Consider the following 14,744-nt stretch of genomic DNA (forward strand, 5'->3'; position numbering starts at 1 on the left):
TGCAGGCTTGGTGAGCAGAAGAGACTTCTTTAAAAACAAAACCTTACTGTTTAAAACTTTTAACTGGTAGTCTAGTATATAATACTGCGTTATTTCACCTGCCTGGACTTTTTTTTTTAATATGTCATACGTTATATAAAGACAAACGTTATGTAAACATTATGTTTGAAAATTACTAATTAACCATAGCGCTCACTTAGGACTTTTATCATCCCGAACAGTAAACTTGAAAATACATTTTTAATTTTCCTAATATGATCATTCATCAAAACCTCAACACAAAGCAAAGCAAACTAACCACAATGACGCTGAGGGACCTACTGATATAACAAGTAAAATCCATCAAAGCAGCTGGATTTGTTCCACTGGAGGGACTTTTATGTTGTCTCGTGTTTACCCATCATTCTCGTCGGAGCGGAAGCATCGGTGAAGCGGCGGAGCTCTAGCCGCAGTAGCAGCGCTCAGGATCGGCTTCACACCGGGCTGACATGCCGCGGGGATGATGGCTGCCTTCGGCATTCTGAGCTACGAACACAGGCCTCTTAAACGGCCCAGACTCGGTCCTCCAGACGTTTATCCTCAGGACCCGAAGCAAAAAGAGGTTAGGCAACTTTCCCTCTTCCTCTGTAGCGATATTTAATATTTAAATAGCGAATTAAAGAGTGTTTTCCAGGGCTGTGGAGATCAGGCCCCGCCGTCAGCTAACGGCCAATAACAATGAAACGAACGTCTCGGTTAGCCGAACAGAAAAAAAAAAACATCATTTATGCCTCAAATGTTTTCGCTTTTCATCTTTGGTTGTTATTTCAGATGGTTAAAGAGGAAAAGTGGTCGTTTTAGTGCTGAAATTCAGCTTTTAAAATGACGTGGGAATCTGTATTTATCGTGCTTTTTATTTAAAGCTGCTCTAATCGTTCCAGAGCCATTTAAAAAGGGCCTTGTCAAACCTACAACCGTTATTAATCGTTATTTATTGATTTTAAGAAAGAAATGTATGCTATTCTGGGATATGCTAATTGTAAATAAATATTTAAGATGTAAACAATCCCTAGCATGCTAGTACTGTCGGGATGTGTATGTTTGTTGACAACTCCTTTTGAATTCTTGTGTTTGTTATGGATGCGTTTTAAAACCTAGCAAGCAAAGCCGTTTAGCTAGGCAACATGGGTTCGTTAAACATTTTGCACATTAATAATCTGTGCATGCAAATGGAAAAAATGTCTTTAGGTGCTGTGCAGCTAGACACAGTCTTAGTTGTCAGCAAATGGAAGCAACAGAAAATGCATATGAAAGTATATTTGAATATATGTTTCATTACATAAGTTATTTTTCAGCATTGCATGTGATGTCTTAGAATTGCACCTGCAGATTTTTCTGACTTCTGAATTCAGTGTTTGTTGTCATGATGCATTTTGAGAGATCCTAATGAATGACTGATCAAAGTGTTAGTTCACTTTACAGATCATTTATTCAACCCCTTGTCATTTAAGATGCGTATGTCTTTCTTTTCTCGTAAAGAAATTGTTTTTTTAAGGAAAATGTTTCAAAAATGTTCTCCATATAGTGGACTTATATGGTGCCCTGAGTTTGAACTTCCAAAATGCAGCTTCAAAGTGCTGTAAACAATCCCAGCCAAGGAAGAAGTGTCTCATCTAGCGAAATGATCAGTTATTTTCTAAATAAAATGTATAGTTTATATACTTTTTAACCTTAAATGCTTGTACTCTGTGTATTCCGGTTCAATACAGTTAGGATATGTTGAAAAACTCGCATCTCATTTTCTCCTCCAACTTTAAAATCGTCCTACATCGTGACAGAAGTTCCAACCCAGAGTTTAAAAAGTGATCGTGCAAAGTAGGTAAAACGCCCTTTGCAAAAAAAGGTAAGACAGCGATGTAGGACGATTTAAGTCTCTGGCATTTGATTAACTCCAGATTAAATAAGAATGAGATATGCTTGCATGAGTCATCTATGAAACCAAAACTATTATTCTTTTTTGGTTAGGATGAGTTGACGGCATTGAACGTCAAGCAAGGATTTAACAACCAGCCAGCTGTTTCGGGCGATGAGCATGGCAGCGCTAAAAATGTCAATTTCAACCCTTCTAAGGTAAGATTATCAGGGCAGTTGAAGTCAAATGTTTACATGTACCTTATGTTAATTATTTTACCAAAATAAGAGGGATCATACGAAATGCATGCTATTTTTTATTGCATACTGACCTGAATAAGATATTTCACATAAAGTATGTTCACATATAGTCCACAAGAGAAAATAATAATTGAATTTATAAAAATGACCCTGTTCAAAAGTTTACATACACTTGATTCTTAATACTCTGTTGTTACCTGAATGATCCACAGCTGTTTGTTTGTTTAGTGATAGTCGTTCATGAGTCCCTTGTTTGTCCTGAACAGTTAAACTGCCTGCTGTTCTTCAGAAAAATCCTTCAGGTCCCACAAATTCTTTGGTTTTTCAGCATTTTGTGTATTTGAACCCTTTCCAACAATGACTGTATGATTTTGAGATCCATCTTTTTACACTGAGGGACCATTACAGAAGGATCAAACGCTCACTGATGCTTCAATGGAAATGCAATGCATTGAGAGCCAAGGGTGAAAACTTTTTGAAGTTGAAGATCAGGGTAAATTTAACTATTTTGTCTTCTGGGAAACATGTAAGTATCGTCTGTAGCTTCTGAAGGGCAGTACTAAATGAAGAAAATATGACATTTAGGCAAAATAAGAAACATGTACACATCTTCATTCTGTTCAAAAGTTTTCACCCCCTGCTCTTAATGCATTGTGTTTCTGGAGCATCAGTGAGTGTTTGAACCGTCTGTAATAGTTGCATATGAGTCCCTCAGTTGTCCTCAGTGTGAAAAGCTGGATCTCAAAATTGTACAGTCATTGTTGGAAAGGGTTCGAAGAATTCAAAGAATTTGTGGGACCTGAAAGATTTTTCTCAAGAAAAGCAGGAAGTTTAATTAAAAATGAGCAGTTTATTGAATAATCTTAATTGTGTATATTTTGGTGATCAGATTTCATCTGACAGCACAAATTCAACAAGTGTTATTATGCCAAAGCAATAGCAATGGAAAACTGCTGCTTTACAACAACGTCCTGTTCACAATATCAAATAAAGATCTTCCACGCTGGTTTAAGTTCTCTTAGGAAATTATTTTACTTGTTAAACACTCTCGAAGTCAGAGACAGAATCAACCCTGAAATCTCTTTTAATATGAAGCTAACTGACATTTTGAGGTTTTTGCACTTTTATGCGATTTCAACTTGTTACTCGCCATGAAAAAACCAACCTCACTTGTTTACACTTGGCTTTCCTGTTACCTTCTGCGTTTCAGATCAGCTCCAACTTCAGCAGCATCATTGCGGAGAAGTTGCGCTGCAACACATTTCCAGACACTGGCAAGAGGAAGCCGCAGGTCAATCAGAAGGACAACTTCTGGCTCGTCACCGCGCGGTCACAGAGCTCCATTAATAACTGGTTCACAGACTTGGCTGGGACCAAACCCTTAACTCAGCTCGCTAAAAAGGTTTGCTTTAGTCATGCTGCTCTTAATAAGCTCGCTTGTGTAGATCCAGAACATGCTGTTCTCTGAATGTCACATTACAAGGTCAAATGATTTTTAATCATTAGTTTATTTGCTGTGTGTGCACTAGGTTCCAATCTTCAGCAAGAAAGAGGAAGTGTTTGGCTATCTTGCCAAGTACTCTGTGCCGGTGATGCGATCTGCTTGGATGATTAAAATGACATGTGCGTATCACGCTGCCATAACCGAAACCAAGGTGAAGAAGAGGCATGTCATTGACCCCTGCATAGGTTAGTGTGGTTATTATGCATCGCTCTATATGCTCTTGTGATAATTTTGCTCTATCGAACATGCAACGCTGTGCTTGTTTAAACGTCCTCTGTTGTTGTGCTGTGTAATTGGGCTTTGTGCTGCAATGCCTCACTGGTTTTATCTGGTTTGTGCAGAATGGACGCAGATAATTACTAAATACCTGTGGGAGCAGCTGCAGAAGGTGGCAGAGTTTTACAGACAGTCTCCCAGCCAGGGTTGTGGGTCTCCTCTGCCTGCTCCTCCTGCCGAAGTGGAAACTGCCATGAAGCAGTGGGAGTACAATGAGAAGTTGGCCATGTTCATGTTTCAGGTAGGTGGGCCCAGGTTTATTTAAAGACGCAGTGCGGCTGTCTCGTGTAATACAGAGGTCTGCCAGTTTGTGAGTGAGTGCAATAAAGAAACATTGAGTTTTGTCTTATTAAAGGAGAAGTCTGGTGTGATACTGACCTAACGTGTGTTGAATCATTATACCAAGTGTGAACGTACCTTGCATATGTGACCCTGGACCACAAAACCAGTCATAAGGTTAAATTTGACAAAACTGAGATGCATATATAATATGAAAGCTCAGTAAATAAGCTTTCTATTGATGTATGGTTTGTTAGGATAGGAGAATATTTGGCCGAAATACATCTATTTGAAAATCTGAAATCTGAGGGTGCAAAAAAATCAAAATCCTGAGAAAATCACCTTTAAAGTTGTCCAAATTAGGTTCTTAACAATGCATATTACTAATCAAAAATTACATTTTGATACATTTACAGTAGGAATTTTACAAAAAATCTTCATGGAACATGATCTTTACTTAATTTCCTAATGATTTTTGGCATAAAAGAAAAATCAATAATTTTGACCCATACTATGTATTTTTGGCTATTGCTACAAATATACCCCAGCGACTTAAGACTGGTTTTGTGGTCCAGGGTCACACATCTCATCTCGGTTTGTGCCCTGCAGTCCGAAATCTGGGGTTAGTTAGCCGATGCTAACAACAGGTTGTCAATGAGGGTGAATAGGGCATCGGAGTAGCCATGTAAATAAATCACTGTTTTATGCCATTTACCAGGCACAAAGTAGCTCCACACTTCATTGGTAGACTTCCAAGGGCCCTGACATTTAAAACGAGACATTGAGAACTCAGAAAAAGCACCGGTAGTTTATTTACAAGAAGATTTATACAGACAGTACCTGCAAGAAATTTACCGGCCGCCGCCATCTTGAATTTAGTCACGATAAGTCGAGTGTCGAGCAGGAAGGAACTTATCAGGTTATCAACTTATCAGGTTGCAGTTTCCTTCCTGCTCTTTAAACAGAAAGTTCAAAACAACAGCATTTATTGGAAACAAAAGTCTTTTCTACATTATAAATTTTGTCACTGTTGCTTTTGATCAATTCAATACATCCTTGCTAAATATAAGTATTAATTTTTATTATTATTATTATTTTTATTTTTTTATTTGAACTCTAGATATTTGAACTGTAGTTCATGTATTATGGCTGGGGTGATCTTCCAAATCGATACTATCACCTGTCATGCCACTTTAAAGAACATTAGATGTGTCACTCTTCATTGTCCATTTATGAGTCTTTAGCAAAAGAGGAGTGTTTTTTGTGTGTTGTTGGGATTATTAATTGTGTGTATGTGTACCTGTGTAACAGGATGGCATGTTAGACAGACATGAGTTCCTCACCTGGGTGCTGGAGTGTTTTGAGAAGATCAGACCTGGAGAGGACGAGCTTCTGCGATTTCTGCTGCCAATCCTGTTACAGGTTAGTTAACGCAGCATTACGATGCGTGAACACAGCAACTCTGGTTAAATTGATTGTATATTTCAAATAAATGTGCACCATTTCAAAATTGCATTGAGCTGATATTTTACTTCCATTGGTATGCTAGTACATATTGTGATTTACATTTTCTGTTTTCAATTAAATACTATTAACATTTAATTTTTTTCTATGTAAGTTTTAGTTTGTAGTTCTCATTTATTTACTTTTAGTTGACGTTGTATTTAAAAACGTGAAATAATTGCCTGGGCAACTAGCTGAAATTTAATTTAATTTATTTTATTTTATTTTATTTCAGTTAATGTTGGGTCATGCTATGTCAACTCAACTATAGATCCCCGGCTTAAATTTTTTATTTTGCTAATATTTTGTCGAAAGAAATAATAAAATAAATATGATAAAAAAATAAATGAAGAAAAAGCTAAAATAATAAATGTTACGGATGTATATTTACTGAGTAATCCACTATTTTGTAGTTGAAATGATCATTTTCACCTGAGGTTCGGAGCCAAATTGCTGGATGGTAAAATTGACTTAAAGATGACAGTATCAATATTGTATTTTTACACAGAGATTAGTTAAGTTTATTAATAAAATCTGTTGACTTTAGCAATTGTTGTTGCATTTTATGCCGATGGTGACAGTTCACAAATTGGAAAAAGCACTTTTTAGTTAGAAAACAAATGTGAGACACTTTGCATTAAGCTGATACTTTTTCTTTGTTTTAAAGAGAAATGTCTGAAAAGCAAGTAATCTCGAAACTAGAGATGTATCTTTGTTACTGCTTATTTTTGCATAAAACAGACCTGTCCAAATGCCATTTTTCCAAAGTTGGCGTGCATGTAACTCAAGAAGTATTAAATCTATCTTAATGCTGTTTCAGATATTGGGTCTTAACAAACTTTCTATTGGGCATCTTCATTTTTAAGGCCCTACATGGTTCCTTTGCAGTGATACTTGAATCTCAAATTGGCTTCATGGGGTAAAATGTGAAATTGTACACAATTTCAGTGTCCAGAAACCAAAGGTGGTTTCACTTTGCACTCAGCTGATAGTTTTATTTTTTATTTAAAAAAAAAAGAATGTCTGAAGAACAAGTCTTATAACTAGAGATGTATCTGGTTTCCCTCTGTCAAAAGATTTGCATAGAACAGACCACTCTGAATGCCATAAATATTATTTTTTTCAAAATTTGCATGCCAGTAACTGAAGTAGTATTAAAAATATCTCCATACCGCCCAATGTGATGCAGTGTCCATTTTGTTGAATTATTTAGTACGTTTTCGATGGTTAAAGCTAGGGATGCTCATATTGACTGTTTAACCGTTAACCGACAGTAAGAATTTTAACCGATTATTACTATCAGTTAAACGGTTCAGATTCTTTTTTACGTTCGCTGCATGGTAAAAAAAAAAATAACGCTGTGAAATGCTGTGAACGCTGTGAAAACACATGACCAGTGGATGAAAAGACCCGAACCGCAAATTGAAAGGATTTTTGTGATGTGTTTTTGTTGCAGATCTAAGAGTTAACAGACAGCATTCCAGTCCATCCGTACAGCATGTTGACAATTTAAAAACTAGGTACACTGAGGTATAGGCTGGCCTGCTATATGTTTTTATGTCCGACACGAAGAATAAGACCGGTACCGTTCTTCAAAGCGCATAGAAGGATTCAGTGTGTTTTAGTTTTGTCATCTTAATTAGGTAATTATTTAATTTATAAATATTTAGTGTAGGTCTATTTATATTATTCTTTTTTTTTTTTCATTCTGATTTTCTCTGTTGTCAGAAGCGCAGCTGATGCGGGATAATTTGAGCATATATGAATGCAGTTTTTGTTGTTGCTCTGTATGCTGCTGTTTGCACGTTAAAATAAAACATTAGTATTTTTATGTATCATCACAGATAAGCGTGCATTCTATTTTTATTTTAAACAAATTTATTATTCTATTTTTTATCAATGTTCGATTAACGAGCAGAGGTTGTCGGTCAGGAAAATTAACCGAAATGAGCAACCCTAGTTAAAGCCTTATGTAGTCAGAATTTAACCTGGTTTGACCCAAAACATAAACTATAGTAGTATAATACTTATAGCTTAATTTAACCTAATTTTTCCAGAGATTTCTGCTGATTTTCTTTCAAAATCAGGACAGAGAACCTATAAAAGATTGAGTCTGTCTTGACATGCTCATTTTCTGAATGGAGTGTTTTTATTTTGAACCTGTCTTTATTTCATTCAGTACTCTGGAGAGTTTGTGCAGTCAGCCTATTTATCTCGCCGGCTGGCGTATTTCTGCACACGGCGGCTCAATTTACTGCTAAGTGATGGCAGTCTCGGTCCAGGTCCTGGCGGACACCCAGCTCACGGCATTTCGGCACAGCAAGGAAATGCTCTGCCCCCGACCCCAACCTCCCAGCCAGCAGGGGGCAACCAGCCCCAGACCCCCTTCACAGACTTCTACATCTGTCCCCAACACAGGCCTGTGGTGTTTGGACTCAGCTGCATGCTGCAGGTACTGGCATATATGTGCCATTCTAGCTGCAATTCCTATCATTGAGTTTCTCTTGACACTGGTTTTGTTCTGTTTGTCCCTCTTTAGAGTATCGTGTTGTGTTGTCCCAGCGCTCTGGTCTGGCACTACTCTCTGACAGATAGCCGTATTAAGACCGGCTCACCATTAGACCTCTTGCCAATCGCCCCCTCAAACCTGCCCATGCCAGGGGGCAACAGCAGCTTTAACCAGCAGGTTTGACTTCACTTGATTTTACATGATTTGATTAGGGCTACAGCTATCGATAATTTTAGTAATTGAGTATTATACCGATTATTCCATCGATTAATCGTGTAATCTGATAAGAAGTCATTTTTCTTTATGAAAGAGCAATACTAAATATTAGGGATGCACGATATGAAAAATTCTAACCGATAACCGATAATTAAGTCCTTCTTTTGGCCGATGCCGATACCGATAACCAATACATTCATATTTTTATATGATAGTTTTGTGCACACAGGAGAATACAAAATCTAAGATAAACTAATGAAATTTATATTATATATCTGGGTCTAACAATCATAGCAAACAGTCCTGACTCTTCAAAAATGTTTTTATTTTTTTGTGTAAGGCACCACAATTCTAAATAAAATAAAATGCTTTGACATTTTGTCAACCTGGAAAAAATTAAAAGTGCATCATGGAGTAACGTCAGATGTCCAAATGTCTGTGGTAAAGCTTACATGCAGTCCATTCTTATTGATCATATTATGAATGTGTGCAGCAGCCAAATCGTACAAAGCAGGGAATAAAACATCAGAATCGAGATAAAAACGTCTCAACTCTTCAGAATTCTGCAAGCGCAACGCAGGTCATGTGACATGAACCAACCACTCAGCTTTATCCTTTCCCTTAATAACACTGATAGCACTGTCAAGGTGGAGAAACAGCTTATCAAAGCTGTACAGGAATAAACATTTTTAAATAAATTTGATAACAGAGCTACTGCAAGTGATTTTTAATGCTGAAAATGTATTTATTCTTTGCTGAAACTACCGCGTCTTTATGGAGAGCGCATGTCATGCCATTAGCAACGGCAGACGCCACTGGAGCTCAAACTACAGAGCGGTTTGGCAAAGACTTTGGGTTTGGAAAGAAAGAGAAGGCGGCGCTTCAGCGTTTTCCACGCGTTTTAGGCGCGACATGTGAACGGCCCCTAAAACAGATTCACCGCGATGCCGACCGCTGAAGTGAGATATAAGATTGTTAAAACTTAACGGCTTTTTACCTCCTCTCGGAATCCTTGCTAAACATGGGTTGCAAATAGCAATAGCATCGTCCTCCTCTGTCACCGTGAAAAACTTCCAGACCTGCGAAGGCGATGATGTCGACACAGATGATGACGTATTAAACGCGACAAAGGCTGAGAGTCACTGCAGTTTACAGCTGCAGTCACTTGCACTCGGAAAGCAGATGAATCTCTGATAAACCAGACTGATTGATTGATTTACCAGCAAGAGTACTTTATCGGATCGGGTTTAATTTATTTATCGGAGCAATAAAAATGACGTCATTTTTACCCATATCGGTCGATAATTTATCTGTCCGATAAATATCGTGCATCCCTACTAAATATACAAGAGAAGATAAGATAGGTCTCATAAAATGAACAACTAATTTGCTAATTTGTTTCCTTTTTAGAAAAATGAAAAATATAAAATGTTATTGCTGAAATTGCATACATTAATAACCCGTGAAAACTAAACCCATTTAATTGCCAAATATCATTCAAAATGCAAATACAAATATATTAATAAAAAATAAATAAAAATAAATAACTTGGCGGCAAGTCACTGTTAATCAGTGAGTCATTGCGATTAAACTGAATCGTTTAACGGGTGATTCATTCAGGAACGAAACACTGTCATGTTGCTCAAAGATGCAAAACAGTGCTGTGTCTGTGTTTGAAATGATGTTTTGTTGCTGAAATAGAGCAAAAACAGGCAATATGGTGTCTCTTAATGTTAACTTTTGTTTATTGAACCATTGCATAAAATCAGTATTACATTTGTAATTGTGATTTTTAAAGGTGAAAACCAGCACTCTTCATGTGATATTGACTAACTTTCTAACTTTCTGTGTGTGTCACAGAAAGAGAATGAGAATATCAACATTAATGGCGCTTAGTCTTTCACAAAACATAGCTAACTTAGGGACATCATAACTTGCCACCATATTGATTTTCGGTTTTAAATATGTCCAGCGTTTATCGGGGTGTGTGTCAGTAATATTAGTCCATGGGGAAACGCAGTGTTTCATGCATAGCTACATTAAATGGACTAAATGAAGCCTCGAGGCAAATAATTTGCCCCTGATTTTTTTTGTATTCGAGTTACTCAAGGAATCGTTTTAGCCCTAGATCTGATCTACTGGCACTTCATCCAATCAAAGCAGTTTATCTGAAGGAATGTGATGTTTCTCAGGTTCGTGCCAAGGTGAGAGAGATTGAAGAGCAGATCAAAGAAAGAGGACAGGCGGTGGAGTTTCGCTGGTCCTTCGATAAGTGTCAGGAGACGACAGCAGGTGGGGATTAAGGTCTTCAGCATCTCATTGTGAACAGGACTTATTTAGTCCTGGTTAAGCCTGTGTTATATATCATTCATTGTTGTCCGATAGGTTTCACCATCAGCCGGGTTCTGCATACATTGGAGGTTTTGGATAATCACAGCTTTGAGAAGTCTGACTTCAGCAATTCCCTAGATTCGCTGTATAACAGGATCTTTGGCTCAGGACAGAGCAAAGATGGACACGAGGTAAAGAAAACTGTCTTTTTAATTTGTTGTTATGGGGTCCCACTGAATTTCTGTGGATTGGGGTCTATCAGAAATTTGTAACTTTACTCCATGAGGACAGATTAGACGATCAAGACTTTTATTTTGTTCTATGTCAAATAAATGTTCTTTCTATTCAACAAAGAATCTCGTCTCAACATTTATACAAATCAAAAATGTTTCCTGAGCAACAAATCTGCATAGTAGAGTTTCTGAAGGAGCATGTGACACTGAAGACTGGAGTAATGATGCTAAAATTTAGCTTTGATCAGAGGAATCAGTGTTGTTTTTGACAACCATCTTAGATTTAGTCTTAGTCTTAGTCTTTTGGACTAAAATGCTTCTTAGTTTTAGTCAAATTTTAGTCACTTCTATATGTGATAGTTTTAGTCCAATTTTAGTCGACGAAAAGTCAAGAAGGTTTTAGTCTAGTTTTAGTCGACGAAAAGTCAAAAAGGTTTTAGTCTAGTTTTAGTCAAAAACAGGGAAAAAAGTAGTCTTTTAACAAATTAATGTAGGTCAGTAAGTATTTTGCTGTTGGGTAGTGTCACTTATAAGTTCTTGAAAATAGCAGATCTATAGTGCAACACAATGTGAGCTTCCGGATCGACTATTTTCACCAATAATTACAATAATGAAGGAATGGTTTAGAACATAAAAGACAAACAAGGATGGAATGCTAAAACGGCTTGCCATACTAGTATAGCAAAGAGTATTTAATGCTAGAACGGCTTGCCATAGCGTCAGATACTTTTTAAGTTTTAATTGGCATGCACAATAAGCGGAAATGTCATGCATTTTAAACGTCTGACGGACCACCCACTAACATTTTCGTCTATTCTCGTCTCGTCAACGAAAACTCACACACGTCTCGTCATGTTTTAGTCATCAACGAGCCATGTTTATCTCGTCAACGTCTCGTTATCGTCATGAAAAAAAGTGGCGTCAACGAAATGATTTCGTCATCGTCATCGTTGACGAAAACAACACTGATAGGAATAAATTATGTTTTAACATGTATTCAAATAGAAATCAGTTATCTAAATTGTAAATTTTTCACAATTTTACTGTTTTTAATGCATTTCTGATCAAATAATTGCAGCTTTTGTGGGAATAAGAGACATCAGAAACATTGAAAAAAAAATCTTGCTGACCCCAGACTTTTGAATGGCAGTGTACTGATAATGCAGTTATTAATTGTAATCAGACATGGTTAAACCAAAAATTATTCAGACACCGAATATAATTTTTTATATTTTATACTAGTGAAAGTCGGGAAGTTTTGTCAAGTATGGTGACCCATACTCAAAATTGGTCCTCTGCATTTAACCCATCCAAGTGCACACACACACTATGAACACACACCTGAGCACTGAGCAGTCATTGCTCCATCGCCCGGGGAGCAACTGGGGATTCAGTGCCTTGCTCAGTAAACTGACATATTATACAAAAATTCTTAATAATAATACAATTGATAAAAATTTGGGACTGAAAATTACATTCCTTTCTATCAAAGTTATCTAATCATTATCAAGATTATTTTTTTCTGACACAGTTTAGCTCTCAGAATCTTGTTGTTGTGAAACTTGGACAGGTGTTCAGTAACTTAATGTAATGACAATGAAATACTAAATATAAGTTGTTTTTAAATTGATCTGATATTTATACATAATGTGCTGGTCACTGTAGATGAGTCCAGACGACGATGCGGTGGTGACCCTGCTGTGTGAGTGGGCTGTTTCCTGTAAAAGGTCAGGGCCGCACAGAGCCATGGTGGTGGCCAAACTCCTGGAGAAGAGGCAGACAGAAATTGAGGCAGAGGTACTGCTAAGAACCTTAATTTTCCATTATGGTTTTGTAATGTCCAGCAGCACAATTTTTATCGTTAATATGTCCCTGTGTGTGTTTTAGCGGTGTGGAGAGTCAGAGGTCGTAGATGAGAAGGGCTCTGTGTCTTCAGGGTCTCTTTCTGCTGCCACTCTGCCTGTCTTCCAGGACGTCCTACTGCAGTTCCTGGACACACAAGCTCCTGTACTCAGTGAGTTAATATTTTAGCATCTGTAGGGCTGTCTTTCCAGTTCCTTTAAAAAAGCTCTTTCGGTGAAAAGACTGAATAAATGATACCGAACAATGAGGTGACGTGATCGAAAAGAGATGCACACTAATGCAGCAAATGGAGGCATTTAAAACTGCAAGAAAGATGCAAAAATCATAACAAACACGACAGCGAGAGACTGTTTAGTATCACATGTCTACAAAAGGAAGTACTGAGGTGGTCTTGCGGTCTGCTTTGTTTCAAATAAAACAAAAGTCATCATTCATAAATGTTAGTATTGTAATTTTACTGTTGTTCTGTAAAATAATATAAAGTAATACACATAATGATAACAATCATTTCAACGGCTCTATTAATACATTTATTATAACATTCTCCTTTGCTCAGCAAGGCTGCGTTTATTTGTACATTAAAAAACACATGTCTGATTCAAGAAAGAGGTCTTAAAAATGGTCAAAGAATATTATTTGACTAACTTATTAATTTTAAGTTAAATTGTGCTTTGTTGGTAGGCTATACTGTCTACTAGAATGTTAAAAATGTTCAGTGTTAAAGGGATGGTTCGGAGTAGAATTGACTTCATTGCTATGAACTCCGAAGCCCATGTAAATACCCCATCCGAAGTTTTTTTTACCTTAGTCAAACATTTATGGAGATATTAGAGTTTTTCGAATTGCTTGTTACAGGAGTGAATGGTACATGTGATGTATCTCGTAAATTGCACCACTAAACGTGCAAGTAATCTTACCAAACTTCTACAGTAGTGTAAATAGGTTATGTACTCACAAAACGCTGCATCGGAACATTTGTAAGTCCACCATGAGTGTTTTAAAAACACGTTTTAGCCGATCCCTACTAGTCTCAAAAACTACAAATGGCGACACGTCGACGTCACTTCCCTGGTTTGAAAAAAGCACGTTAAAGTCCTCCAAGTTGACATGCAGACAGATGTAGTAGGAGGACTTTTACGTGCTTTTTTCAAACCAGGGAAGTGACGTCGACTTGTAGTTTCTGAGACTAGTAGTTCTCGGCTAAAACGTGTTTTTAAAACACTCATGGTGGACTTACAAATGTTCTGATGCAGCGTTTTGTGAGTACATAACCTATTTACACTACTGTACAAGTTTGGTAAGATTACTTGCACGTTTAGTGGTGCAGTTTACGAGATACATCACATGTACCATTCACTCCTGTAACAAGCAATTCGAAAAACTCTTAATATCGCCATAAATGTTTGACTAAGGTAAAAAAAACTTCGGATGGGGTATTTAGATGGGCTTCGGAGTGCATAGCAATGAAGTCAATTCTACTCCGAACCATCCCTTTAAGTAAATATTTTAAAATCGTTTTGTAATAGATTTTCTTTTAAAAGCAAGACTGTAAAAAGTGTTAAAACTGTAAAGAGCACATTTTGGCTATTTAATTTATGCAGTTGTGAAAAAAATGGCAAATACATGGTGGGAAAAAACACAAACCATGTTCTATAATCGGCTTTCGGCCTAATGTTTCATTTTGTTCGGCTTCGGCCAACAATTTTCATTTTGGTGCATCCCTAGTAAAAGCACATTTTGGCTATTTAATTTAAGCATTGGTAAAAAAAAAACACGTGTTCTGTAATTGGCCTTCAACCCAGTGTTTCATTTTGTTTGGTTTCGGCTTTGGCCAAGAATTTAAATTTCAGTGCATTCCTAAAATTAACAAAATCTTTGT

General features: G+C 37.0%; 1 protein-coding gene across 1 annotated transcript in view; it reads left to right on the plus strand.

The window, feature by feature from the left end:
- Nucleotides 1-437: 437 nt before the first annotated feature.
- med12 (mediator complex subunit 12) overlaps nt 438-14,744 on the plus strand; it is a 47,707-nt gene continuing 33,400 nt past the window's right edge. The window contains exons 1-12 of the mRNA XM_073820265.1: nt 438-601; nt 2,005-2,109; nt 3,362-3,553; nt 3,681-3,840; nt 3,997-4,172; nt 5,522-5,632; nt 7,893-8,165; nt 8,253-8,399; nt 10,631-10,730; nt 10,824-10,960; nt 12,668-12,799; nt 12,890-13,016. Of these exons, the coding sequence (XP_073676366.1) occupies nt 500-601; nt 2,005-2,109; nt 3,362-3,553; nt 3,681-3,840; nt 3,997-4,172; nt 5,522-5,632; nt 7,893-8,165; nt 8,253-8,399; nt 10,631-10,730; nt 10,824-10,960; nt 12,668-12,799; nt 12,890-13,016 (1,762 nt within the window). The 5' untranslated portion in view covers nt 438-499. The remainder of the gene's footprint in view (nt 602-2,004; nt 2,110-3,361; nt 3,554-3,680; nt 3,841-3,996; nt 4,173-5,521; nt 5,633-7,892; nt 8,166-8,252; nt 8,400-10,630; nt 10,731-10,823; nt 10,961-12,667; nt 12,800-12,889; nt 13,017-14,744) is intronic.

Source organism: Garra rufa, chromosome 16, assembly GCF_049309525.1.
Source record: "Garra rufa chromosome 16, GarRuf1.0, whole genome shotgun sequence".
In the NCBI taxonomy this organism is placed as follows: Eukaryota; Metazoa; Chordata; class Actinopteri; order Cypriniformes; family Cyprinidae; genus Garra; species Garra rufa.